The sequence below is a fragment of the Ascaphus truei genome, chromosome 2 (genome assembly GCF_040206685.1).
Source record: "Ascaphus truei isolate aAscTru1 chromosome 2, aAscTru1.hap1, whole genome shotgun sequence".
NCBI lineage: Eukaryota > Metazoa > Chordata > Amphibia > Anura > Ascaphidae > Ascaphus > Ascaphus truei.
In genome coordinates, this window is record NC_134484.1 from 411853187 (window position 1) to 411880736 (window position 27550).

Here is a 27550-nt window from a genome sequence, read left to right on the forward strand (position 1 = left end):
TTTTGTATAAAGGAGTGTTTGGGGAGGTATATAATACACTTGGTTCTCTGTTATGATTTTGCGTTCTTCCAAGATAGTTTGGGTCAGAGGAAAATCACTGCTCCAAATCTTGAGCAACGACCCCATAGGAAATGTCCTAACCGCGGCTATTTTAATCCCCCAAAATGCTATTACAGAATGTTTAGGGGAATATCATCCTCAATCTTATTTTTCCTTCACTCTTTTCCCTGAACAAAGAAATGGCACCAAATTTATCGATGGAAATAGTCCAATATGAATCCGTGGGATTTGTTGCTTTGGTAAATCTGGTGTAGTTTTTTTTTGCAGTTGGAAGACTTTGATGTATAACCCACTGCAATTTTCTACCTTCCAAAACCAACCACAGCTGTAATTTCACCGGGCATCATGTGAGACTTGCTTTTATTAGATGCTATGTTGGATCTATTTCAGTTTTATGATGTGTACTTTGCGAAAGTTTGCTTTTATTGACATTGGTGTTTTGAGCCAGCTTTATCATAGAACTGTCAATTCTGCCTGCAGAAAACAAGATTTCCTCCAGGTACAATACCAGCTACTGCCGCAAAACAAATCTACAGTAATAGGGACTGTGCAGGACTTTGAAGACCTACCTAATTTGGTGTGGGAAGCAATTGAAACTAGTCTGATCAGTAGGATATATCATTCCAACTAGTGATTGTCCAATGTGTCAAAGTTCAGACCGCAGACTTTCAGACAAACTTTTCTATTTCTCCACAAACCCCGCAAAAGATTCACAAAGTGAACTATTTTTCTAGAACCCCAAGGCACTTGTATACCTCCTAAAATACTCTTTTATACAATACGTGGAGAGATAATCTGTGCACAACAAGGCCTGAGATACCTGGGAAATATGCTAATGTGTCATTTAAATATGCTTTGCATATCCCAATTAGCATATATCCCATGTATCTCAAGAACATTTCAGGATCTGGATGGGAGTAATGTCAACGTTGCAAGGCTTTTTTTTTTTTGTGCTTCTTGTGAATTTTCTTTCACATAATCACATTTAAAAAATACATATATATATATTTAATTGTGACTTTTTTTCAAACCTAGGCGAGTTTCCGAAAAGTTGGAACTTAAGAAACATTGCATTTTTGCAGCAGATTCAGACTTTGGCACAAAGTTCACCCATCTCTAATTCTAACTTGACTGACTTGTATCTAAGTAAAAATACAAATCTTTATTTGTGGTGCTCATGAACAGGACATTAATTGCCTTGTTATGTTACTGTCCAAGATAAATTAATACTTTTTTCCTCTTTTCATTCCCAAATTAAGGTAGGAACATGTCTACGCTGAGTGGTAAAGTGCAGACTGTATTGGGACCCATCCATCCAAATCAGTTGGGGTATACCTTAACACATGAACATTTGACAATGACCTTCAACTGCTGTTATTGCCTACCTCCTGAAGGTCAGGAAGCCTTGTCTGAGGAACCTATTGCTATGAAGAATTTGTTCTGGCTGAAGCAAAACCCATATAGTAATAAAGAGAACCTCCTTCTAAATCAGGAGGTTGAAGCCATAAAAGAGGAACTCTTATTTTTCAAGGCCGCTGGTGGTGGTGCTATAGTGGAAAATACAACTACTGGTATTAGCAGAGATATGAAGACTTTAAAGAGGCTCGCCGAAGAGACAGGGATCCACATAATCTCAGGAGCTGGGTTTTATGTGGACGCTACTCATTCACGTCAAACTCGATCAATGTCTGTTGAACAGGTGAATACATTATTTTTTTCTGACGAAATACATTTTTTAAATGTTTACCAAATGAACAGCGATTCCTAAATCATGTTATTAACATGAAAACTATTACTGCCGCCTTGAGAATCACTCTAATACGTCTTCACATTACTGTATTACAGTGGCTCTATCCAGTGCCTTACTTATGCCAATAATCCCACACCATACCTCTCAGTATCTACTATACTGTCTGCACCTATCTCCTGAAGTGAGGGCTGCATAGGTCACTAACTCAGACCTGGCCAGCTCATCACTCTGGGGTCACACATATAGAATTGTTACTTTGCCCTGACAGTGTGATTGAGGTTTTTTCATTAGCTACCACCATACTATTACACACGGGGCATTACCCTACAGGTTTGACTTACCGCATATCATGCCAAAGTGTGTTAACGTACACACTACATAAAGTTTGTCAATAAAGCGCGTTATATTACACGCCCTGATACATCCATATTGAGACATAACCTCTTCCTAGTGGGTTCACCATGGCTCCTTCCCTATATCTCTAGGTAGCTTCTTACATAGCACTAGATCCCGATTATCTATTAGGGATCTCCTTATTACCATCTACCCACCTAGCCATAGCTGGGTTACCAATGATACAGTCACGTGCTGTTGAATCATACTATTTAATTTTATTTTAACCCCCCTTTTTTTATTCATTGTCAATTAATAAAGTATTTTAACATTACAATTATACATTTAGTCGTGACAGAGTGCTTGAAGACTGGATTCCTTTTCTCCTGTATACAAACTATTACTGTACATAGCTTCTTTAGCTCTTTACTTATATGTGTCCAGAGTGTTGCCTACAAATATTTAATACTGGGTTTCCTTTACGTTGGTTGTTTCTCATTGATCATTTTAATTTGGCCCTCACAAATGACTGAAAATAATTACTTTTACAATTAACTAGTTTGTATGATCACTAATTGCCGATGTCTTCATACGAAGGGCTGTGTGGTGTTTAGCTATGTGATATATTACAAGTTTCAACTACATTTATAAGGTGTTTTCTTGGGTTTTGGATCTGTATAAGATCAAAATGCCATACAAACTGCAGTACACATTCTTCAGACTTACTAGCACCAGGGTGTGCAACCCTGTCGCCATTCGCCACTTGTGGCGAATTGGCAGGGAAACTGTGGCGAACAGGGCCGCCGGGGGGGGGGGATTTCTAACGTTTGCTAACAGGCAGCAGGGGGAGATGGTATGCGGCACCAGTGGTATGAAAGCAGGACTGCAGGGGAGGTGCGCCATCTAGCAGCCTGACCCGGAACTTCCTGTCTGCTGCTACTATGGAGCGCTCCTCTCCCCGTGCTGCACCTGCTCTGACTCAAGAGATTCTACTACAAGACAAGGAAGGCATGGATGGGAGGGGTCTGGGAGAGATGGGAGGGGTCTGGGAGAGATGTGAGGGGCTGGGAGAAATGTGAGGGGGGGGCTGGGAGAGATGTGAGGGGGCTGGGAGAGATGTGAGGGGGCTGGGAGAAATGTGTGAGGGGGCTGGGAGAAATGTGTGAGGGGGGCTGGGAGAGATGTGAGGGGTCTGGGAGAGATGTGAGGGGGGCTGGGAGAAATGTGAGGGGGCCTGGGAGAAATGTGAGGGGGGCTGGGAGAAATGTGAGGGGGGCTGGGAGAGATGTGAGTGGGCTGGGAGATATATGTGAGGGGGGCTGGGAGAGATGTGAGGGGGCTGGGGGAGATATGTGATGGGGGCTGAGAGATGTGAGGGGGCTGGGAGAAATGTGAGGGGGGCTGGGAGAGATATGAGGGGGCTGGGAGAGATGGGAGGGGTCTGGGAGAGATGGGAGGGGTCTGGGAGAGATGGGAGGGGTCTGGGAGAGATGGGAGGGGTCTGGGAGAAATGGGAGGGGGGCTGGGAGAAATGTGAGGGGGGCTGGGAGAGATGTGAGTGGGCTGGGAGATATATGTGAGGGGGGCTGGGAGAGATGTGAGGGGGCTGGGGGAGATATGTGAGGGGGGCTGGAAGAGATGTGAGGGGGGCTGGGAGAGATGTGAGGGGGGCTGGGAGAGATGTGAGGGGGGCTGGGAGAGATGTGAGGGGGGCTGGGAGAGATGTGTGAGGGGGGCTGGGAGAGATGTGTGAGGGGGGCTGGGAGTGATGTGTGAGGGGGGCTGGGAGAGATGTGAGGGGGCTGGGAGTGATGTGTGAGGGGGGCTGGGAGAGATGTGAGGGGGCTGGGAGAGATGTGCGAGGGGGGCTGGGAGAGATGTGTGAGGGGGGCTGGGAGAGATGTGTGAGGGGGGCTGGGAGAGATGTGAGGGGGCTGGGAGAGATGTGCGAGGGGGGCTGGGAGAGATGTGTGAGGGGGGCTGGGAGAGATGTGAGATGTGAGGGGGGCTGGGAGTGATGTGAGGGGGCTGGGAGTGATGTGAGGGGGCTGGGAGATAGATGTGAGGGGGCTGGGAGAGATGTGTGAGGGGGGCTGGGAGAGATGTGAGGGGGCTGGGAGTGATGTGAGGGGGGCTGGGAGTGATGTGAGGGGGGCTGGGAGTGATGTGAGGGGGCTGGGAGTGATGTGAGATGTGAGGGGGGCTGGGAGAGATGTGAGGGGGCTGGGAGTGATGTGAGGGGGCCTCTGGTCTCTTCTCCGCCCCCCACCCCCCACATGCAGTCCTGTTTTTAACTGAATAAAAACATTAAAAAAACATAAATATAATACATAAACACAAAACATCTCCCCCATCTGTCTCTCACTCCCCCCCTGTCTCTCTCTCTCTACCCCCCCCCTGTCTCCCTCTATCTACCCCTCCCCTGTCCCCCTCCCCCCCCCCCTGGTGAGAGATAATCAGTTACTAAAAATTTTGAATCCCACCACTTTGCTTGATGATGGGGGAGATCAAGGGTGCTGGGGGAGATGATGAGGGGGGGTTAAATGAGATGGTGATGAGGGGGGGTTAAATGAGATGGTGATGAGGGGGGGTTAAATGAGATGGTGATGAGGGGGGGTTAAATGAGATGGTGATGAGGGGGGGTTAAATGAGATGTTGATGAGGGGGGGTTAAATGAGAGGGTGATGATGAGGGGGGGTTAAATGAGATGGTGATGAGGGGGGTTAAATGAGATGGTGATGATGAGGGGGTGAGGAGATGATGAGGAGGGTAGTGGTGGTGGCGTGAGAGGAGGATGAAGAGGGGGGTGAGAGGATGAGGGGGGTTGCGGTCTGAGGGCTGTTCTATAGAGGGCGCGCTTGCTGCGCCGTGCGCGCGCGTGGCAGTTATAGTTGGCTGAGGTTAGCAGCCTTTCTATAATGGTTTTACGCCGCTACCACCACTGAAATGTGTGTGTGTGTGTGTGTGTGTGTGTGTGTGTGTGTGTGTGTGTGTGTGTGTGTGTGTGTGTGTGTGTGTGTGTGTGTGTGTGTGTGTGTGTGCTGTATGTACAATGTTAATAAATAATTTATTAAAGCATTTCTTTATTTCAAACGTATTTATAACACACACACACACACACACACACACACACATACACACAGTACGTCACTCGCTCACAGCATACACACAAAAAGCATGTGTCACGTGCACGCACGTTCGCACAGGCACGCACGGGCGCACACACTATAGAACGGCCCTGAGAATTTATAAACTTGTTCAAACAGTGTGTGTTTAAAATTTTCGCATGTGCAACACAATACCTCAATTTTTACATTGTGTGGCTATTTTCACTTCTAATTCGCCACACCTGTGGCTACATTGAAAAATAGGTTGCCCACCCCTGTACTAGCACATGCAAGTTTCTCCAGTTTCCTCAGTTCAGTCTGAAAAACAGTGATTCCAATATACGTGGAATAAATCCTGCCATGCAGATGAACAGAGGAAACTTTCACATGATCTATTCTATATTCCATTGACATATATTCTTCTTGAATAATTATTCATGCTCGTGTACACACAAATATCAGTCTGCGGCAGGGATGACCAACTCCAGTCCTCAAGAGCCACCAACAGGTCAGGGTTTCAGGATATCCCTGCTTTAGCACAGGTGGCTCAGTCAATGACGGAAATATACAGCCACCTATTCTGAAGCAGGGATAGCCTGAAAACCCGACCTGTTGGTGGCTCTTGAGGACTGGAGTTGTCCACCCCTGATCTATGTGTAACGGGTATTCCCCCCCCCAATCGCAGATCTGATGTGAGTGCAAGGAACATACGGTGTTACCATAGGTGTGGTGCATTACCTGTTGGCTCGCAGGAGGGCTGAGCTTCCGCCACGGGGAACCTGGGGCAATTATACTAGGGGTAACCACTTACTCAATTCAGCGCCTCCACCTGCGATGGCTCCCACCAGAGGGGGAGTGGTTCCTCGCAGGACAATACAATAATCACATACACGGGAATATATATATTAACGAGTGACTTTACTAACAAGCAATATAACATATCACGCAATACCTTTATATAACCTGTGTCCCTCTCTAGAGGAGACACCTACGGCGTCGCGCAGGACGCTTCCCCAAGACCAGGTAATCCCACCCAATGTCCCGCACTCTTGGAGAGAACGTGGGTGACTGCGCAGTCACAGTTACACTAAGGGGCCCGTTGGTGCACTTATGACTGTATGGTACCTGCCGAGCACTCCGGTACTCGGATCAGCAACTGGCTTCGCAAAGGGTCAGACGTGTGATGAATCCTTCTGATCCTCCAACCGAACTCCTTTGTACGCAGACCGCCAGGGCGGTCTCCCTCTGGAATAGTCTCTGCGGACCCCAACGTGGGTCCGAAGCGCTTTACAGGAACCGCAGCGTCCGCTGAGTCCCTAACTAACACTTGGTACTAACGTGACAGGAACCCTAACCTAGGGCCTGTCCCTGTGGTACCGCAACCTAAAGTGGCTTTGGGGAAAACTCCTAGAGGCCTACCGGGGTTAATAACCTGCCCCACTCCCCTAACTCTTCCCAGCCTTGACTGTACTTACTAAGACCTAACGAGTCCCAGCGCCTACAGCAGCAAGCTGTAGCTCACTGGATGCTGCAGCCAACGTGCTGCGCAACAAGGTGCCTGCCTGTCAGACCTCACAGCACTAACAGCCGTGACTCTGACAAGGCAGCACTCTACACTAAGGGCAGCGTCCCTATCTTGGGCCTCCCTAAGCATTTACCCACTAAACTAGTGGGGAGTTGGGGCCTACCTGGGGTGTAGGTACCTATATGGGGCAGGAGCTGCACTCGCTCCCCGCACCCTTCCTTCCCTCACAGCTCCCTGACTCCAACTCTCTGTAACCTTTCTTTCTCAGCTCCCACTAATGTAAGTGGCAGGGTCCCTAACCTGAGGGCTGCCCCTGGCAACACTCACCTTACTGGGGAGCTGAGCTATCTCGGGCCCTGGGGGTGCTGGCCTAGTACAGGGAGTCCCTGACTCCTGTACCCTACCTCCTTCCCTGGGCTGCTCCGGTCTCTGACTGACAAGCGTGCTCTCTGCCCGCGAAATGTATCCAATTCTGTCCAGGGCAGTCCTGCAGCCCTATTGGCTCCTATGAGGCACCTGGTGCCTCCCTCGCTAGGCACTATGGGAATTGTAGTCCCGGGGCACCTATAATAACATTGGGGCCGCGTGCGCACTTGCCCTGCGCATGCGCGAGTCTTTGGGGGTCGCCTCAACCCTTCCTGCACTTTCCCTACACTCGCGCGACATCTCCCTTGCTCCAGGGACCCTTCCGCGCCTGCGCGATCACTGCGCATGCGCGAGTGGCTATGTAATGGCGGCGGCCTCACAGACCTGCTCCGGGAGCGCCGGGAGCCCAGCGACGCGATCGCGGCCTTGGCAACCGGCCGCACGCGTCCCCGGCAACCCCCGAGCAGGAGCCTGACCGCCCTCACCCCTGCGATACGCCGACGGGGCCGCCATTGAACTCGGCGGCACCCGCGATCGGCAGCTAGGTGAGGGGGGGTACTGACAGGCTGGGGAGACCTGGCTACATATGGTATGATTATACATTGTAGCATGTGGTTATTGGCCCCTATCCTAGCACTTTAATACCATTTTAGAACTGTACTCGGAAACACCCGTAGTAAAAAGGTAATTAATGTTTAGTATAGCGTAATTGAGTATAAAGTGAATCCCTCTTTATTCACACAGTTGACAAATTACTTGAGTGATTATGTTCTTCCGTGTTTCCAACTAAAGTAAAATATTTGTATAAACGTATTTTTACCATGTAATCAATCATTTCATGCAACAATGTTACAGAAGAGAGTAGTCTCCGGAGAAAGATTGGAAACCAAATGTTCTTCTTTCAATACTGTATATTATTTCAATTAACTGGATACTGTACAGTATTTCTACCACACCCATTCAGAGATATCCCTATCAGAATGATCTGAACTGCCCTTTCTCAAAATGTATGTAGTAACTGTGCTGTTTCTTTTTTTAAATAAAGTTACTCGCTTTGTTCTCTGACAAATGTATCCATCTGTCTCCCTTAGCTGACCGAGGTCCTAGTTAATGAAGTTCTGCATGGAGCTGATGGTACCAATATAAAGTGTGGCGTGATTGGGGAGATAGGATGCTCCTGGCCATTAACCGAGAGTGAAAAGAAAATCCTACAGGCAACTGCTGAAGCTCAAACTCAGCTTGGTTGTCCTGTGATTATTCACCCTGGGAGAAATAGTGATGCTCCCTTCCAGATCATCCAAATTCTGCAGGAGTCTGGGGCTGATATCTCAAAAACAGTCATGTCTCATCTTGATCGGTAAGCAGCCAAGTTCAACCTGTGATTTTGTGTTCATTTTTGCAAACAGTCCATGCTGTAAGTGAAAGAAATACACATACTGTAGATGTGTCCACAAAAGTTAACTGTCCAGAATTAAACCTTAAAGACGTGACTTGTTGTAAACAGGATTACCCCTAGAACCATCCAGCGGGGATCTTTCAGATGTTAATTATTATACAGTAATAATATGTACAATTGTAAACAATTAATACACAAAATAAAGATATGTGAATATACTGTAACACAGTGTTTTAAAAAAAGCAGTATGCATAGTGGATCCTGCTTCCGGTACCGTTGTTAGCGCAAAAATGCAAGAACAATAGTGTAATTGTATTCACTTCACATGCACACAACCCTTCATACCCGAGGTTGAAGTGCATCACTAATTCAGTTCACCTGCTTTGGTGTAAATCAAAAATAAATGATACAGGTAAACCCCGTTATAGCGCGGTCCTCGGGGTCCCCCCCGAGACCACCGCGTTAGTAACGGGGTCACGCTAATTTAAAAAAAAAATGGCCGCCACGCGCCTGATCGGGAGGGAGTGAGGAGGGAAGGAAGAGGTCTGCACAACATGCGGGCCGCATGCGGCCGGTCTGGCCTCTCTGTGCGGCCCGCGATGACTCTGCCCGGGCGCCAGTTAATTAATTAAATAAATAAATTTAAAAAAAGTTTTTAAAAATGGCGGCGATTCATCCCTCCTCCCTCCCAGCCCCCTCCCTCTCCCTCCCAGCCCCCAGGTTTTGCGGTAGCAGGCTGCCGGAGAGGTCAGAGCATGCAGGGGGCGGGGCTTAGTACCGGGGAGAGAGGATGTGCTGAGCTGATCTAAAAGGTGTGTGTGTGTGTGTTTGTGTGTATTTTATATTTACATATGTTGATTTTCTTATATACTAATAATAAAGTATTGTGCATTGTACATAGATGTTTAGCAGGCACAATGAGACTCTGCTCTGATGTAAATTCGGTGCCTGAGGTACAGGAAGAGAAAGTGCTTTTTCAAAAGGGCACTGGGATAGCTGACTATGACATTAGAACTAGATTCACTAGCTTATTAAGCAGTGTTCTTGCAACAAAGCTACTTCTTCATGCTAACTTCTGTTACTGGTAACAGATCAGAAGCTCCCAATGTGTGATGCCAGTACCTCCGATGGAACCATTGTCCTTTGCTGTATTACTCACACTGTTGTAGCTACTTAGCCACAAGTTGCTGTGGGAGGGAGGAGAACCTAGGCAAAGTGACAACATGCATAATATTCTCACTAAACATATATTCTAGTTGAATTGCTGTACTAAAGTTATTGCTGGTTTTGCGGTGCGCGGTAGCAGGCTGACGGAGAGGTCAGAGCATGCAGGGGGCGGGGCTTAGTACCGGGGAGAGAGGATGTGCTGAGCTGATCTAAAAGGTGCGTGTGCGTGTGCGTGTGCGTGTGTGGTGTTAAAATGGCGGCTGAAGGACAAAAGATGTTAAATCCAGCAACGAAAGGGTTATCCAGCAATAGGCCAGGCAGTAAGCTGCAGGTACCCTTGGGCAGGAGAAGGGTTTAAAGGGATGCCTCAGGCAGGGCTGTACATGACAAGTGAGATAATCCTATTATATTCATGCTGCCTTCCCATGGCGAGGGGGGGGTGGGCTGCTGACATGTGAGGGGGAGGTGGGCTGCTGACATGTGAGGGGGGGGGCTGCTGACATCTGAGTGCTGTGAGAGCTGTCTGCTGTGAGCTGTGTGTAGTGAGAGTGTGTGCTGTGTGCAGTATGCAGTGTGTGCAGTGAGAGTGTGTGTTGTGTGCAGTGTGAGCAGTGTGTGCAGTGAGTGTGTTGTGTGCAGTGTGTGTGCAGTGTGAGCAGTGAGAGTGTGCAGTGTGAGCAGTGAGTGTGTGCTGCGTGCAGTGTGCAGTGTGACAGTGTGTGCAGTGAGAGTGTGTGTTGTGTGCAGTGTGCAGTGAGAGTGTGTGTTGTGTCAGTGAGAGTGTGTGCTGTGAGCAGTGTGAGCAGTGAGAGTGTGTGCAGCGTGTGCAGCGTGTGCAGCGTGTGCAGCGTGTGCAGCGTGTGCAGCGTGTGCAGTGTGTGCAGTGTGTGCAGTGTGCAAAAAAAAAATTAATTAATTTTTTTTTTTTTTAAACGGGAGCCACGGGAAAACCGCGTTATAACCGAATCGCGTTATAATTGGTCGCGTTATAACAGGGTTTACCTGTATTATACCAGTCTCATTTTGCAACTGCATCCTTAATTATGTAAAGTTGAACGCTTCCGTGAGACAAAATGGAAAGTCAGCCATAGTCCCATTGATTTACATTAAGTTTTTTTTAATCTCCATCTCCACGGCTAGTAACATTTTGGTTAGTCTTCATGGCTTGATTTCATGATCCTGTATTGTACAGGTACAGTACATGTAATCCATTATGATACTCAACTAATAAATGTTGATAAAACACAACTTTGTGTGGTCTCTGTAGAGTTTCTTTCTTTTGCTCTTATTTTAGAGATATCTGCGTATACAAATGGCCACCTACAGTATAATAAGTTCTAAGTAGTAAATTATGTCTAAGGAGTATTTTGCAGAAATAAAATCAGTGTTGGATATTTTTTTTGTTTTTTTTAACGTTTTTTGTTTTTTTATTAAATTACACCAATTATACACACGTCACTGATATAGAAGTAGTAATTGTCTCTGTCTCTCTACATACTTTTTTTTTTTTTTTCAAATATTTTTATTAGACAATTAGACGTTAAAGCAGGTACAGCAAGTAGTGTTGTCTAACATTTTTGAAACATCATTGTTTTTTTGGGGGAAACAGAATGACAACTCGAGTTGTCAAAGAAAAGGGGGAGCGCCTTCAGAGAGGGAAGGCAGAGGGGGAGAGGTTTGAGGGAGGGGAGGGGGGCGAGGGGGGATAGGGGGGCGGGTGTCCCATCTGGCTGTTGGGAGTTCTCTGCCAGGGGCAGTTTTTAATCCCCTATGGGGAAGGGGTGGACCTCCGTCTCGTCGGAGCTGATTGTCGCTCTCTATTGAGGAAAATCCAAGGTTCCCAGATATCCTCAAAGGCGGGGAGTTTTTGTCTCACGGTGGCAGTAAGCCTTTCCATGATCATCACATCACCGACTCTTTTTTTGATTGTACTCAGTGCTGGCGTGGTTGTTTTCCTCCAGGAGGCCGCAATACAGCATCTTGCCGCGGTGAGAATGAAGGATATTAATTTCCTGGTTGGTCGGACAATGTCGGTCATTGGTGCGGCCAACAGGTAGGTCAGTGGTTCAATAGGTATTTCTAGGTCGGTGACCTCTTTTTTTCAAAATTTGGACCTTGGCCCAGTACTTCACAATTTCTGGACAGGACCACCAGATGTGGACCATGTCCCCTCTATTACCACAGCCTCTCCAGCATAGGTCTGATGCCAGAGGGTAGATCTGGTTTAATCGTGCTGGGGTAAGATACCAGCCAAACATGATTTTATAAATGTTTTCCTTTATTGTAGTACATAGGGAAGTTTCTGAGGCTGCCTGCCAGATTTCTTCCCAAGTCTCTCTTTCTATATTTATACTCAGGTCTTCTGCCCATCTGAGCATGTAGTCATGCTGTGTGGGGGTCGTTGAGTGCTCTAGTGCACTATATATTTCCGAGATTAGACCTTTCTGGTGAGTCTTAACCTCGCAGAGATGTTCAAACTTAGTGAGAGTGGGGTATTCTGGGAGAGGGCATGTAGTCCAAATAAAGTTTCTGATTTGGAGGTATTTGAATGTGTCCAATTCTCTAATTTTATATTTGGTCCTCAGTTCTTGATAGCTCAGGAGCTTCCCTAGGCTCAGTAGATCGGCAATCGTCTCTATACCCCGTGTGTTAAAATGGTCGAACAGTTTAGATCCACATCCCAGAGGGAATTTCGGATTGTTAAAGAAAGGGGTCAGTTGGGAACTTGTTGAGGAAAGGCCATATTTATATTTGCATTTTATCCAGACGTCCCACGTGTGTCGTGAGGCCTGTAGTTTAAGATTGTGTGTGTGCCCATCTCCTCTGTCCAGGCTCCAGAGGCAGGCTTGCAGAGAAGGCATCTTGGCATATTGAGTCTCAATTTTTACCCAGCAACAACGGGTCGAGTCTGAGTTCCACATTACTACCTGCTTGAGCTGTGCGGCTAAGTAGTATTTATATAGGTCTGGTACTCCCAAACCTCCTCTAGATCTTGTAGCCATCAGGACCGATCTGGCGACTCTGGGACTCTTGCCCTGCCAAATAAAGTGGAGCAATCTGTTCTGTATGTATTTTAGATCAGTGCCCGGAACGGGGATCGGGAGTGTTTGAAAAAAGTATAACATTCTTGGGAGTATATTCATCTTAGCGGAGATCATCCTCCCGAACCACGAGATCTGGTAACCTTGCCACTGATCTAGATCCTTTTTGATCTTGTCCCATAACTTCGGGTAGTTATCCCGGTAGAAATCCCGGTAGTGCCTTGACACATTAATTCCCAGATATTTAATGTATGAAGGGCACCATCTATAGCTAAAATTTAGTTTGAGGAGTTTGACTTCGGGATCTGGGAGGCTAAGATTTAGGGCCTCTGATTTGTCGCTGTTTATTTTATATCTTGATACCTTTCCAAACTCCGTCAGTTCCTTCTGAAGGTTAGGGAGGGAAGTTAGGGGCTTAGTCAAAGTTAGAATGATATCATCAGCGAATAGGGAAATTTTGTATTGTTCTTTATCGATGGGGATACCCTGGATGTTCGGGTTTTGTCTTATTTTAGTCGCCAGTGGTTCAATCGTGAGGGCGAAAAGGAGGGGGGAAAGGGGGCATCCTTGCCGGGTTCCATTTCTGATTTGGAATCGTTCGGGGCCTCCACCTGATAGTCTTACTGAGGCAGACGGGTTTTGATATAGCGCTTGGACACCCTTCAAGAACGAGTCTCTGAACCCAAATTTTATCAGTGTTTGGTCTAAAAATAGCCAGTCAATTCTGTCAAATGCCTTCTCTGCGTCTAGGCTTAGTAACATCGCCTTTGAGCCTGAAAGGTGGGCATGGTCAACTAAATTAATGATTTTACGGGTATTGTCTGAGGCCTGTCGGCCTAGGACAAACCCGACCTGGTCCATGTGTATTAGTCTTGGGAGGATAGGATTAAGTCTGTTCGCCAAAATTTTGCTATATAGTTTAAGGTCGTTGTTCAACAGTGAGATTGGTCTATAACTTCCGCACTGGGTGGGGTCCTTCCCTTCTTTGAGTATTATGGCCAGATTAGCGGACGACATTGAAGATGGGATAGGACTCCCTTCTAAGAATGAGTTGAACAAGCTCAATAGGTGAGTGGACAAGATGGGGAGAAATTTCTTATAATAGGCATTTGTGAAACCATCAGGGCCCGGCGTCTTGGAGATTTTTGATGCCTTGACGGCCGCTTCTAGTTCTTCTACCGTTATTTTTGCGTTTAAGATAATATTTTCCTCCTCTGTTAGCGAGGGGAGGTCGCATTCGGCTAAGTAGTCAGTGGCTAATGACAAGTCCGTTAAGCTGGGGTTAGCAGAGTGGGCCCTCAGGTTATATAATTTGGTATAAAATTTGGTAAATTCCTCTGCTATTTTTTTTTCATTGTATAGAAGCTCACCAGAGTCATTCCGGATCGCCATTATTTGTGATCTTTTTTGTATTCCGCGTAACTTGCTAGCGAGAAGTCTATCGGCTTTGTTCCCTTTATCATAATACCTCTGACCCGTCCATTTAAGAGCTTTTTCTACGTTTTCCAATTGGATTATTCTTAAATCGCTTCTAGCAGTTGTCAGCTGTTTATAGATTCTCCGGGAGGGGTTATTTTTGTGCTGCTGCTCTAAGTTAATTATTTTGTCTGTAAGCTCTTTGGTTAATTTGAGTTTAGTTTTTTTCCGGTGGGAGGCAATCGAGATGAGGTTTCCTCGGATTGTCGCCTTATGGGCTTCCCACAGGCTTGCTGGAGACGAGACGGAGCCTGCGTTTATTCTAAAGTATTCCCTAAGGGATTTTTTGAGCTCCAACACTGTCCCGGAGTGATTCAGTAGGGAGTCGTTAAGTTTCCAGCTATACGAGATCGATTTCACAAATGGAATGGATAGGGTCATGGTGATGGGAGCGTGATCTGACCACGTGATAGGGCCGATATCTGAGTTTGTGGTGGCCTCTAGGATGTTCTTGGTAGCAAGAAAGTTGTCAATACGGGAATAGGTCTGGTGAGGTGCCGAGTAAAAGGTATAATCCCTTTGCCCCTGATGTTGTGTTCTCCAAATGTCCATTAGAGAAAAGTCCCCCACAATGTCTTTGAATTTTTTCCCCAGTCTTTGTGACTGAGTGGAGTGTTGTCGTCCTGGGTGGCTCGATTTGTCTTCTGGGTTGAGAGCCATATTTAGGTCACCTGCGATAAGTAGCGAGGATAAGTACTGTGGGTCAATCTCTTCCAGAACTTTTTTCAAGAATTCTGTCTGGTTCTCATTTGGGGCATATAGGTTAATAAGGGCGATTGCCGTGCCTGAAAGTGAGCCGTAAACTACAATAAATCTTCCCTCTGGATATGACTGGATTTTTATTAGTTTAAATGGGGTACCCTGACGGATCAGAATGGCAACCCCTCTGCGTTTGCTACTGAATGATGAGAAATAGCTCAACGGATACGCATGTTGAAATGTTTTGGGCGGCTCTTGAGACGTGAAGTGTGTCTCCTGGAGGAAAACAACATGGGGTCTAAAAGGTTTTGAACCGGTCTGGACTAAAGACCGGCTGGTGTGGTTTAAGACCCTTGGGGGCGGGTCCGGTAACGGTCTCCAGCAGAGCCGGGCTGGGTGGAGACCCTTGGATGTCTATGGTTTCGTCCGAGCCTACTTTCTCTGGGGAGTCTTGGTTAGTGGGGCTTCTGAGGAGCATATCACCGGCGGGGCAGATAATATCTGTTAAGCCTACTGTAAGCCTTGTTTCCCCTCGTGTGGGGGGGTTTGAGGGGAAGGGACTTCCTTGATTTATCCAACAGTGGAATGTGGGCGTGTTTGGGAATCTGAGGGGAAGGGGGAGAGTGGGCGAGGGCGGGTGGAGGTGGGAGGGTAAGTGGCAGGTGTGGGGATGGGTACGGAGGGAAAGAGGGGAAGGAAGAGGGTGAAGGGAGGGGGAGAGGAGGGGGGGGGGCAGAGAGGGGGGGAAGGGTCAGTTTATGTACATCTCTCACATGGTTTACATTTTCATTCGTTATTTGAATATGCTTTCTGTGTAATGTGTGTGGGGGGATGGGGGGGGATAAGGACGGGAGGGGGTATGGTAAGAGGGGGTATGGTGTAAGGGGTGGAGCCCCTTAGGTTGTGATTGGGTGTGTACAACAGACAGCATGTAAAATATACAGTATATATTCAGTTGCGACCAGATTAGACATTCTCAACATTTAGGAAGGTCTGTGGACTCTTGATGCCTGCTGGAATAATGTTGTTAGGAGCTATATCAGGAGAGTTTAGATCCTTGGGGGAGGAGGGAGGGGGAGGGGGGGGGGAAATAAAGGGGGGGTCATCGTGTGATGGTTGGTACAATACAACTCTCGTGTAACATACATTGACCGACATTTATTCGGAGATAGTTTCCTTGTGGTGGATGTGGGGAAAAGGGGGGGGGGGGAGATAGGAACGGGGGGGGGGTGGTGGCGAGGGGAGGTAGAGGGTGGGGTGTGGAGCAGGGAAGGACGAGTTTAGGCATAAACATCAAACCATATGCATGATACACAATATATATTCAGTAGATTATAGATTAGGTGTCTGAGATTTGCAACGTTTAGGAGGTTCCGCTCCCTCCTGCGGTAAGTCTGGGTAATGCATCTCTCCACAGTGTGTTGTTGGAAACAGTATTACCATTTGGGTTGGCTCCTCTGGGTCCCGGGAAGCTGAGAACCCGGGTGGAACACCAATCGAGGGAAGCTCATTCCTACGTTGAAGCATCTTCTGAGTGCTTAACCAAGCTGGGGGGGGGGGGACCTTGGGAAGGGTGGAGGGGAGGGGATCCGCTGGTTAGTGGAGGAGGGGGGGAAGCGATGGAGGGGGGGGGGTGATGGTGGGTGGGGGGGGTGGAGGGAAGGGGGAGGGTGTTGGCGGGGAGGGGGGTGGAGGAGGGAGGGGGGGGTTTGGTGGTGGGGGTGGGGGGTGAGGGGGTGGGGGGAGCGGGGGGGATCTGGGAGGGGGGGGTGGAAGGGGGGGGTATTGGGGTGAGGGAGGGGAATGCAGCATGGGGTTGGTAGCTTGACGTGGCATAGCTGAACCTTTGAACTTATTTACATGAGAGCCATAGGGGCTGGTCCTTTATGTGTTAGCAGGAAAGTCAACTTGCCTCAGCATTTGAATAACCGAGAGTTAGAACGGAGGCTCTATTCAGAGCAACAACAACATTTTATGTGATGCATAATCAAGGGGGGAACATCTTTAAACTTGGGGAGCTGAGAGTCCGGGTGGAACATCAATCGAGGGAGGCACATTCCTACGTTGAAGCATCCTCTGATTGCTTAACCAGGTTAGGGGGGGGGGGTCTTGGTAAGGGTAATGGGAGGGGGATCCGCTAGTTAGTGGGGGCGGGGGGGAAGCGATGGAGGGGGAAGGAGGGGAGGGGGGGTGATGGTAGGTGGCGGGGGGTGGAGGGGGGGAGGATGGAGGGGTGAGGGGGATGGGGGGGGTTGGTTATGGGGGTGGGGAGAGGGAAGGAAGGAGAGGGGAGGGAGGGGGAGGAGGGGGGGGCAGGGGGATGTGGGGGGGGAGGGGGGGGTTCTTTATCTATTCTAGGTAAACCCTCTATTGGGGGATAATACAACACTGGATTAATGGGGGATACAATGCTTAACTTGGAGCAATGGGGAGAGTCTAATAGGGAAAATGTGCGGGTGCAACAGTTTTACAGACCCTTTCCTTAGGCGCTTGTCCTCTGGATGTGGGTGTGTGGGTCGGGTGAGTCCTGCGCTGCTAGCACTCTCGTGGAGTGGGAGAGGAGACAAGGATTCCGGTGGAAAAGGCAAACAAACAAGTCCCCCTCGGCCGAGGGGGGGGGGGCGCCGGGCAAAATGGAACCAGGATTGGTGATGATCCCTTCAGCTGACGACCACTCGGTTCTCCTGGTGATCTGTTCGGGTGCCGTCCTCCGGTGTCACGTGGTGCTGCAGACGGTAGCGGAGGTATACCGCGCACGATGGTGACGTCAGTCGTGGCTCGTCTGGGATTCGACGGGATGCTCCCCGGTGAGGTAGGGCCTCTCCAGGCGCCATTTTGTTGGGTTCCGGTGCTCACTGTACGGGATCCGTCGTCCAGTCTTCTGTGACGAGGCGGCTGGGACCGGAGATGTGCCGTATATGATGAAGGTTGCAGTTCGTCTGGGGATCGGTGGGGTTCTTCATGGAGTGTTAAGGCCTCTCCTGGCGCCATTTTGTGAGATTTCGGGACAGGTGGTGATGTTCTCCCGGGCGGGCACCGTGGTTATCTGCGGATGTCCCCTCACTTGTCTCGGGATTGCCTTTGCTCCGCAATCCTTTCCGAGGCTCTTACAGGCTGGTCGTCTCTGTCCCGGGTTCGGTTTCCGGCTGGGTGGATAGATTGGAAGGGTTCCGCGGGAAGGCCCAGGGCTTTTGCCAGATGCTCCATTTCTTCGGGGTGCCTTATGGTAAGGAATATTTTACCCTTGTGGGAGATTATCAGTTTAAAGGGAAATCCCCACTTATACTTTATTCCTTTCTCGCGGAGGAGTAATGTAAGGGGGCGCATCGCCTTGCGTCGATCCACAGTGAGTTTAGAGAGGTCATTATAGACCTGAAGCGGTTCGCTTCGGAACGTGATCGTGTCCCTCTTCTCTGCTAGCTCCGATTAGTTTATTTTTGGTGGAGTAGCTGTGGAGCCGCATGAGCACGTCCCGCCGGCGGTTTGGGTCATCAGAGCGTGGGCCCAGAGCCCTGTGCGCTCTGTCAATTTCCATATCGCGAGGATCGAGGTCTGGGCATATGGAAAGAAAGAAATCCGCTAGGTAGGCTCTTAGGTGGGTAGGCTGTACCGCCTCAGGGATGCCGCGGATCCTCAGGTTCTGGCGGCGATCCCTGTTTTCCTGGTCTTCCAATCCGTCGCGGAGTGTGTGTATTTCTTGGCCCAGGCGGATTATTTCATCATCGGCCTCAGATTGATGTTGCAGGGCCTCATCCAGTCTGGCCTCCAGCGTGGTGGTGCGTTCTTGCAGGCCTTGGATGTCGTGTTTAATTTCCGCCATCGCTTCCTTTATGTTGGTTTGTAGCGATCGTTGGAGCTTGGCGTGGAGCTCCTCTAGGTACTCCTTCGTGATCCTCCAGTCCGGGGAAGGGGGGGTCTCGGAGGGACTTGCCAGGTCTGAGAGGCCTTGTTTACCTCGTGTGCCTGATGTCTGGGCGCCGTCTTCCCCCCGCCTCAGCGGGCTGTTTCGCGGGGGTGAAGAACCTGCCAACCCCTTGGGTCGGGGGATTTTTTCCTTTATTTGACATCCCACTGGTATTAGGGATTAGTCAGGGGCTTTTTGGGGGTTTTTGGTCGGGCGAAATAGGTCTGAAATCAGTGTTTATATGGATGGGTCTCCGGAGCTCTCCCTTTACCCGTCTGTCCTGGATGACGTCATCGGCACGCCCCAGTGTTGGATATTTTTAACAATGCTTTTATTTTCTGAGGTTTCTTAAAAAAATAAATGTAAAAAATGTATGAGATGGATTGAAAAAGTATTTTTTGGATTGAAAAAGTAAAAAATTGTTAGTAAAATAAATCCACGTACTGCATGCATCTCTGGAGAGATAGTCTTCCTGTCTGCAGGCACTGCAGGTGTACCACATGGTGGTGAGTTACTGTACCAAATACCTTTGTTTTACACATTTTGTGTGTACCATTGAAAGAGCAGTCCCACAAATCAGGTTAAAAAAAAAAATTCTTGAACAACTTAAAGCAGCAAAACATTTTATATATATAAAGCCAAAGAATAACCAGCGCTCAATATAGGGATTATTAATAATAATAAGAAGAAATGTAGGGTAAAAAATGTAGTGATGTAAGTGTATGCTCAGATATAAATCAATGGAAGGCTGCTCAACAAGGATTAACGGGATCCTAAACCACATGTGAAAGACAACAACTGTGAGCGCACACTCCTATGATAATAAACTATAATAACAATTTAATAATAAGCAAAAGATAAGACAGAGCTATTGATGGAAATTACATTCCTAAATGAAAAATACACGTGAAACAATAAACAAAAGGATAATAGAAATGACGGAGGTTGCTGCAGCAATGAAGGGGTTAACCTGCGTTATAATCAGTCTGCAATTAGTCCCGTATAGCAATGTGCCATGTAAATCCTCCTAAGGGAAAGTAGGTGAAGGGCTCCAAACTCCAATAGAGGCAGTGTAGAAATGTTTCCGGTAAATGGATGAAAAACACACTCTCACGACAGTAAGCCCAGATGGAATGCTGATCAGTGATTGCGCTTATAGCGCGCCTGTCAGCTGGACGCCTTGTGTCTGTGAGCAGTGAGAACCAGAATGTATTCAAATGCAAGAAGGGAGTACCTTACCGGTCGGCGTCGGGACCCGCATATAGCAAGGAGAACACCTCCACGGTGTTCAGCGGGAGAGTCTTTCCAGCATGACCGGGGTAACTGAGCCACCGTACATTCAACACTGAAGGAGGAGATGAAACGGCATGCGGAAGCCTCAAGTCACAGCCAGATGGCGTGGTGTTCCAAAGGAGGACGAGCAGAAAGCAGCTGATCACGTCTCCGGGATCCTCCAGTAGCGCAGCTTCCAACGTGATGACGTGCCCTACGCGTTTCTTCAGTTAATCAACGGACTTCGAAGTGTCATTTCCATCAATAGTTCTGTCTTATCTTTTGCTTATTATTTATTAAATTGTTATTATAGTTTATTATCATAGGAGTGTGCGCTCACAGTTTGTCTTTTATATATATATATATATATATATATTTATATATATATATTTATATATATATATATATATTTAAATTAAATAAATAATTTCTGTAGTGTTAGATAATACTGTCTGTATTCTTTTTTTAACTACAAATGCCACTTTGAATGATATTTTTTAATGGGCTACTCATCCTTTGGTTGTTACAGCAGCAGTGACGTAGCTAGACATTCGCGGGCCACTGAGCAAAAATAATTTCAGGGCCCCATTAATATTAATACTGACACAAATTTTTCCTACCTCCCTCGCTTCCATCCCCTCCCTCCCATCCCCTCCTTGATCCTCTATCTCAGGGGTGCGCAAACTGGGGGCGCGCGAGATTATCTGCGGGGGGCGCGGGGTTTACAGAGGCCCCGAGTGCTTCCCGAAGGCATTTAAATTAAATGCCAGGGAAGCGGCGAAGGCCTCTGTAAACTTCCCTTACCTTGGTTCAGACGACCTCTGGAGACGCGTCGCCATGGGAATGTGACGTCACGTTGCTATGGCAACATGACGCCATGACACTCAGAATGCCAGAGCCACGGTAAGGGGGGGCGCTTAAAGGGGGACAGTCGGCAGGGGTGGCGCAGGAGAAAAAAATTACACACTCTCCTGCTCTATCTCATCATCCCTCATCTCTCCCCCTCCTCAGCTCCATCTCCTCTCCCCTCCTCATTTCTCCCCCTCCTCATCATTATCATCATCTCTCCATCTCCTCTCCCCCTCCTCCTGATTTCTTCCCCTCCTCATCATCATCATCTCTCCTCCCACCCATGCTATCTCTCCTCCCAATCCTCTCTCTCCTCCCTCCCCTCGATACACACAAACACTACACCATATACACACAGACCATTAGTGTAACACACACATACCAAACACAAATACACATTTATATTCAACATTTAAAAAAAAAACATTTAAAATACATCATATACATGCACATAATGCATGAAACACACACATGCATTAGAAATACACACTTATAAACACACACTTACTAACACAGACATACATACACACACCCACACACACTTACCAACACAGACATACACACACACAGACACACGGAACCGGGAGATACGGAGAGGAGCAGCTATGGAGTGCTCTGCAGCGCCACCTGCTGCCCGGTAGTGGTTAAGCAGGAAGAAAGCCCTACTCGTCTCCTCCCTCTTCCCTCCTCCCTCCAGCTGTTCTGTGATCAGCTCCACACTCCGTAGCCACACTTACCAACACAGACACAGACACACAGACACACACACTTACAACATAGACATACACACACATACCAACACTGCTCTGTCGGTTCTTTTTTCTCCTTTGGTGACACATCCCCTGCTCCCCTGTTTTGTGGATATCGGCTGTGGAGGATATTTGAAACATATCCTATTCCAGGGTTTTGAGTGGAGGCGTATATTGATATCTTTCATTTTTTATTCACTTGGATTTTACATTACTTGATACTATACTGAATGCATTAGTGAATTATCACTTATATAGTTTTTCATTGTTTACTATTTTTGTTTCACATACAGTATTTACTTTTGGATTTATTCACTTGAATCACAATAAGAATGTGTTTACACTTATTAATATTAACCAGTGTTGAGCACCACTCTTTGCTCTCATAATGTCAGATAGGTATTGCTATCTGTTTGACTAATGAGGGCTTCATAAATTCTATACAAACAATGAACAAAGAAAAACTATTAACCTACTTTTTATCACTGACAAATAGTCTTATCGACAAAAGATTGTTAACTCCTTAAAGCTGTTGTTTACCATGGAAAAGTTGAAAGTTTAACTTTTTTCCCCCAAAATGTTATGCCAGCAGCCAGTTGATTATAAAGCCGCAGTCCAAGCTGCCTTTTTTTGTTTGTTTATTTATTTTTTCCCTTTAATATGTGCATCAATACAATCCACACCATGATAAGTAATTTAAGTTACCGATCGATCCGTGATCCTGTGATCGATCGGCGATGATTCAGCTCGGGGCTTCACTAAATTCAGTGCAACAGAAGAGGACCAAAGTTCGGTGGGGAAGATCATGTGACCACGCAGTCACAAGATACAATTGATGCACTGCTAGAGAGAGAGCAGGGCTCAAAAAGTGGTGTGCCAGAGCCTGTTTCAGAAGAGGAAGGGGATGAGACTTTGGAAATGGTTGCTATAGAAACAAAAAATGCTTGTTACATTATAATACATTAACATTTTCATTTAGAGTTGTTTTAAAACAAAAAATGCTACCAGTATTTTCTCATAGTAAAGAACTGATTTATTTTAAAAAACATACATGTAGGATATTGCTGCAGCTTTAAGGTGTAAGTCATATACAGGCATACCCTGCATTAATGTACGCAATGGAACCGGAGCATGTATGTAAAGCGAAAATGTACTTAAAAGGAAGCACTACCTTTTTCCCACTTATTGATGCATGTACTGTACTGCAATCGTAATATACGTGCATAACAGTTGTAAATAACGCATTTGTAACAGGCTCTATAGTCTCCCCGCTTGCGCACAGCTTCGGTACAGGTAGGGAGTCGGTATTGCGGTTCAGGACGTGCTGACAGGCGCATGCGCGAGCTGCCGTTTGCATATTGGGCGATATGTCCTTACTTGCGAGTGTACTTAAAGTGAGTGTACTTAAACCGGGGTATGCCTGTATGTAACATATTAAACATGCCACTGCCCATAGTTTATTTATTTATACAATGTTTTACCAGGAATTAATACATTGCCAGTTAACTCTTGTTTTCAAGTATGTCCTGGGCACAGTTATGTTAATAATACATAGTTACATTAAATTATATTATACCATACATTATTGACATTGGTACATGGTTCTGAGGTGGGAGGATATCCTACATTACAGGAGACCCTAGACAGAGTTAATAAATTTGGATGGTGGCCCACAATACGCAAGGATATGGAAGATCATATTAACAGGTGCCTCACATGTAGCAAACAAGACCAGCTGCATTTAAATAATAATAATTTCGCCCTAGGAGGGACTGGACTGCCCATTTAAGTGAATTGGTCAGCAATGTTAATCTGTTATTATTCCGTTTTAAACATTTAAACATTCTCTATATAATTTAGCATTTTGTGCCAGATTAAGCATGTGCGTGCCATTCAATAAACGCCAACTTTTGCACCAGTTTTGATAAACTGCAATTTGTCCAGTTTAAAAAAAAAAAAAAAAAAAAAAATGTAAAAGTTTATTTTTTTGACATAACTATACATCCTGGCTCCTGATGAAAAACCTTATCTATGGACTTGAATTTATAATTAAAGTGTTTATAGGCTTTCCCTAACTAAAACCTGTGTTTTTTACTACACCAACATGTATTATTATTATTGTGTATGTGTAAAGTGCCAACATATTCCTTAGCGTGGTACAATTGGGGTACAAAGTTATGTAAATTTACATAAACACAATGATATACCAAATATGGACAAACCAGCACAAATAGATACTTAAGGTAATGAGGCGTAGGTTATCATTATACTTGATACAACATAGAAAAACCTAATCCTGATAACTAATTTCTGTTAACGTCAACATTTAAATAATAAAAGTATGCTGCTTATTATTTTAGGACTATATTCGATGATAACAAACTGCTAGAGTTTGCTGGACTCGGATCGTACCTGGAATATGATTTATTTGGAACAGAAATGCTGAATTACCAGTTCAACCAAGCTGCTGACATGCCCAGTGACAATGAAAGGATCAAAACGTAAGTACGTACTGTATATCAAGAAAGTGAAATCTTTTCATGGTCTCCATAGTAAATACAGTAAACAGTGCCTATAGTCTGATTTTCTATACAGATACAAATAAAAAAACATAAACATACTTTTTTTAGTCTCATGACGAGGTTGGAAAAGTCTTATGGCATTGGTTAGGTCCTCTTTCAAAGATGAAAAACGAAATTGAGTTTCAATCAAAGAAAACTTTGACTATCTGGCCATAATTTAATTTCTTAGTAAATCAAGACCAACGGAAAAGGGAATTGTTGGATGAAGTGTGAGGCTGTACAATGCGGTCCATAGAAGCGAGTTGGAGCCAACTCTATCCCAAGAAATTTGAACTCTGCCTCCCATCATTTCCTGCCTGGGTTCAACTACAGAACATTGAGCTCTTATCACTGGATGCATCCTTCAAGTCATTCGCCTAGCAGCAATTCCTCTCTCATTCACTGCCAGACTGGAAGAGCTGCCAAGTGATTGACAGGTCACATCTGTTGAATGAAACTCAGCAGCAGGACACATAGGGAGGGAAAGGCCCTGAGACAGCTCCCTAGGGACTGTATCGTTGGCACCGTGTGTTTGTTATTGATCATTAAATATGATACCTTTTTTATTCCTATTTTAGCTTTGGTATGCTTTCTGGTTCATTACTTGTGTGTTACTGGTACAGGCCCAGTGAGGTAGGCTTGTCACCTTGAGCACCCTGTTCTTATTATGTTTGGCTTTTTACTTTTGTGTCTATACAGAAGCTTGCTTCCTTTTTCTATGATGTAAAAATACTCAATACTACATACAAAAAATGGCTGATTGAAAGGCATTACAAATGTATTTGTAAAACTCTAAAGGTTGAGTTGAAATCACACGAGCCACATGCTGACAATGGTAAATTCTCACTCACCTGACCTTTCCAAATATTGTAAGCTTTTGTCAGTTTCCAAGCACTTAGCTCTGGATACACTGATTGTTCTGTGTACATAATGCCTTCTCAGTGCCATCTCTAGGAAAGTACAGGATACAGGAAAATGGGATTTGATGGCAGGGTCAAATGGTTTTGTCTGTGTTGTGATACATTGTAGCATGAATGAAATGAAGTACTGTATGTACATGCACTGTCTATGGAATGTAGTTTTACGAAAGGAGGAAAATGGGAATGAATCACAACAGGGCATGTAGTAATTTTCTATGAACATATTGAGGCAAGAAAGGTAATAAAATATACTAAAACACCAATGGTTACATTACTATTCTTTAGTTATAATGTTTATATAGGTTATATCACGATCGTTCAGGACAAGCAATTGGCGACTGGCAGTGCACCATTTCCTGTTTTACATTGCTGCCTAACTCTATTACTGTGTGCATCCAGTATGAGTTAAGAAAAGGTTCACGTAGTCATTAAAGTGACATCCTATATTTATATTGCAATAAATTGACACTTTCATGGTTGTGTCAAAATTTCATAAAAGTGTATTAACTTTGCTAATTTAGACTTGAAAACTTAACTGAGAAACACATTGAGAGTAGATCTACAAAGCTCCGTCAAGTCCGGGCTCCTAATGGGACGTTCGCTAAAACGGAAAGGAACGTTATGTTCCGTGACTTAACATGGTGTCCTCAAAGCTAGTCTTTCGCAAAAACAAAGCCCATCTCATTAGCATAGGTCTAACGTCACGTTATTGAAGCATAAAGTTGCATTGTCTTCCAATAACGTGACTGTAAGTGTGTCTTAGCATTAGTCCTATTCAGACCCTGAAATAGGGCTTTTGCTGAAGTGAAGACAGAAAGGAGAGGAAAATAATGTCAGGAAATAACGCTGTTTTAAAAATAAATATTTCTAACTGTGGAGTTACTCCCATCCAGACCACTGCAAAAGCCTTATTGTGGGATGAAGGGGGAGGGAAAAGGGGAAGGGAGAAGGGGAGGGGGAAATGGGGTATGTGTGTCCCTTTAAACCTCTCTCCAAATAACATAAGGAGAGACCTCTGTGCGCAAAAAGGAACTCACCTGGGAGACATTCTAATGAGATATGCAAAGTATATTTAAATGAGTTTCACCACCTTCCTCATAAAATATGTGATGAAGGGCGCACTGGTGAAAGCACACTTTTGAGCTCTCCTGCTCACACTACTTTGTTCCCTAACCCTGGGTTCCTTTAAAAGGAGACCACTTCCTGGTTGCCAGTTCAGTGTGCCTTGTGCACAGGATGGAGCAAATCTTAAATACCTGAGAAATATGTGACCGTGGAGCTTCCCAGCATCTGGTCTAGTTCAATGCTACAGTTTCTGCCCAGAAAACAGTAGCAGAGGTTGTGGGTTCTGATCCTGTTGGGCCTGACACCAGAACCCATTTAATCACAGGGGGACTTAGACTTGTCAGTATTTGTCTTAGGGAAATATTTTAAGAGGAAGGTGGTGAAACTCATTTAAATATACTTTGCATATCTCATTAGAATATTTCCCAGTACCTTCAGCTCAACTTGAGAAGACTACCTAAATATAAGGAAAAAAAACAGAAGTATATTAGTAACATATATGTATATCTTTATTTATATAGCTCCATCCAGGTACACAGCGCTTTAAAATACATGTGACATAATATTATAACACAATGGGAATAAGAGCTTCAGACAAAGCAATAGGAAATTACTCTCTACCCCGAAGAGCTTACAATCAAAGTGAAAAGTGGGGAGAATTTAGAGACAGTAGGAGGGAGTTCTGGCAGGTGCGTCTGTAAGGGGCCATGGTCGGTGCATATGAGATGTATTGTATCAGTCAGCTGAGCTACCCAAATGCTTTGTTAAAGAGGTGTGTTTTTAGAAAGGTCCAAAAGGTGGAAAGAGTGTGCCAGTGGGATATTGGGGGAAGAGCATTCCAGAGGTGTGGGACAGTGAGTGAGAGAGGTTTTAGGCGGGAGAGGGCTTTAGATACAAAAGGGGTACACTGAAGACATCCTTGAGCAGAACGCAAGAGTCGAGCAGGTGTATAGCGAGAAATTGGGGCTGAAATGTAAGGCGGGGCAGAAGAGTGTATAGCCTTAAAAGAGAGGAGGAGAATTTTGTAAGTAATACAGGATTTAATAGGAAGCCAGGAGAGTGATTGCAGCAGGAGAGGCACTGAGAGATTTAGGAGAGAGTAAAGTGATTCTAGCCGCAGCATTTAGGATAGATTGTAGGGCAGACAGGTGAGAGGCAGGAAGGTCGGACAGTAGAAGGTTACAATAGTTGAGACGGGAGAAAATGAGGGCCTGCATTAAAGTTTTAGCAGTAGAGTGACAGAGGAAAGGGTGTATCTTTGCAATGTTATGGAGGAAAAAGCTAAAAGTTTTAGCTACATTGTGAATATT

General features: G+C 45.9%; 1 protein-coding gene across 7 annotated transcripts in view; it reads left to right on the forward strand.

Moving 5' to 3' along the window:
- PTER (phosphotriesterase related) overlaps window positions 1–27550 on the forward strand; it is a 142785-nt gene that overhangs the window by 85459 nt on the left and 29776 nt on the right. For 5 of the 7 annotated variants that reach the window (XM_075587485.1, XM_075587484.1, XM_075587488.1 and 2 more), the window contains 3 exons: window positions 1320–1759; window positions 8233–8498; window positions 24055–24195. In XM_075587485.1, the coding sequence (XP_075443600.1) occupies window positions 1328–1759; window positions 8233–8498; window positions 24055–24195 (839 nt within the window). In that variant the 5' untranslated portion in view covers window positions 1320–1327. Of the gene's footprint in view, window positions 1–1319; window positions 1760–8232; window positions 8499–24054; window positions 24200–24445; window positions 24782–27550 lie in introns of those variants that run through there. The other 2 variants (XM_075587489.1, XM_075587490.1) reach the window with 2 other exon arrangements.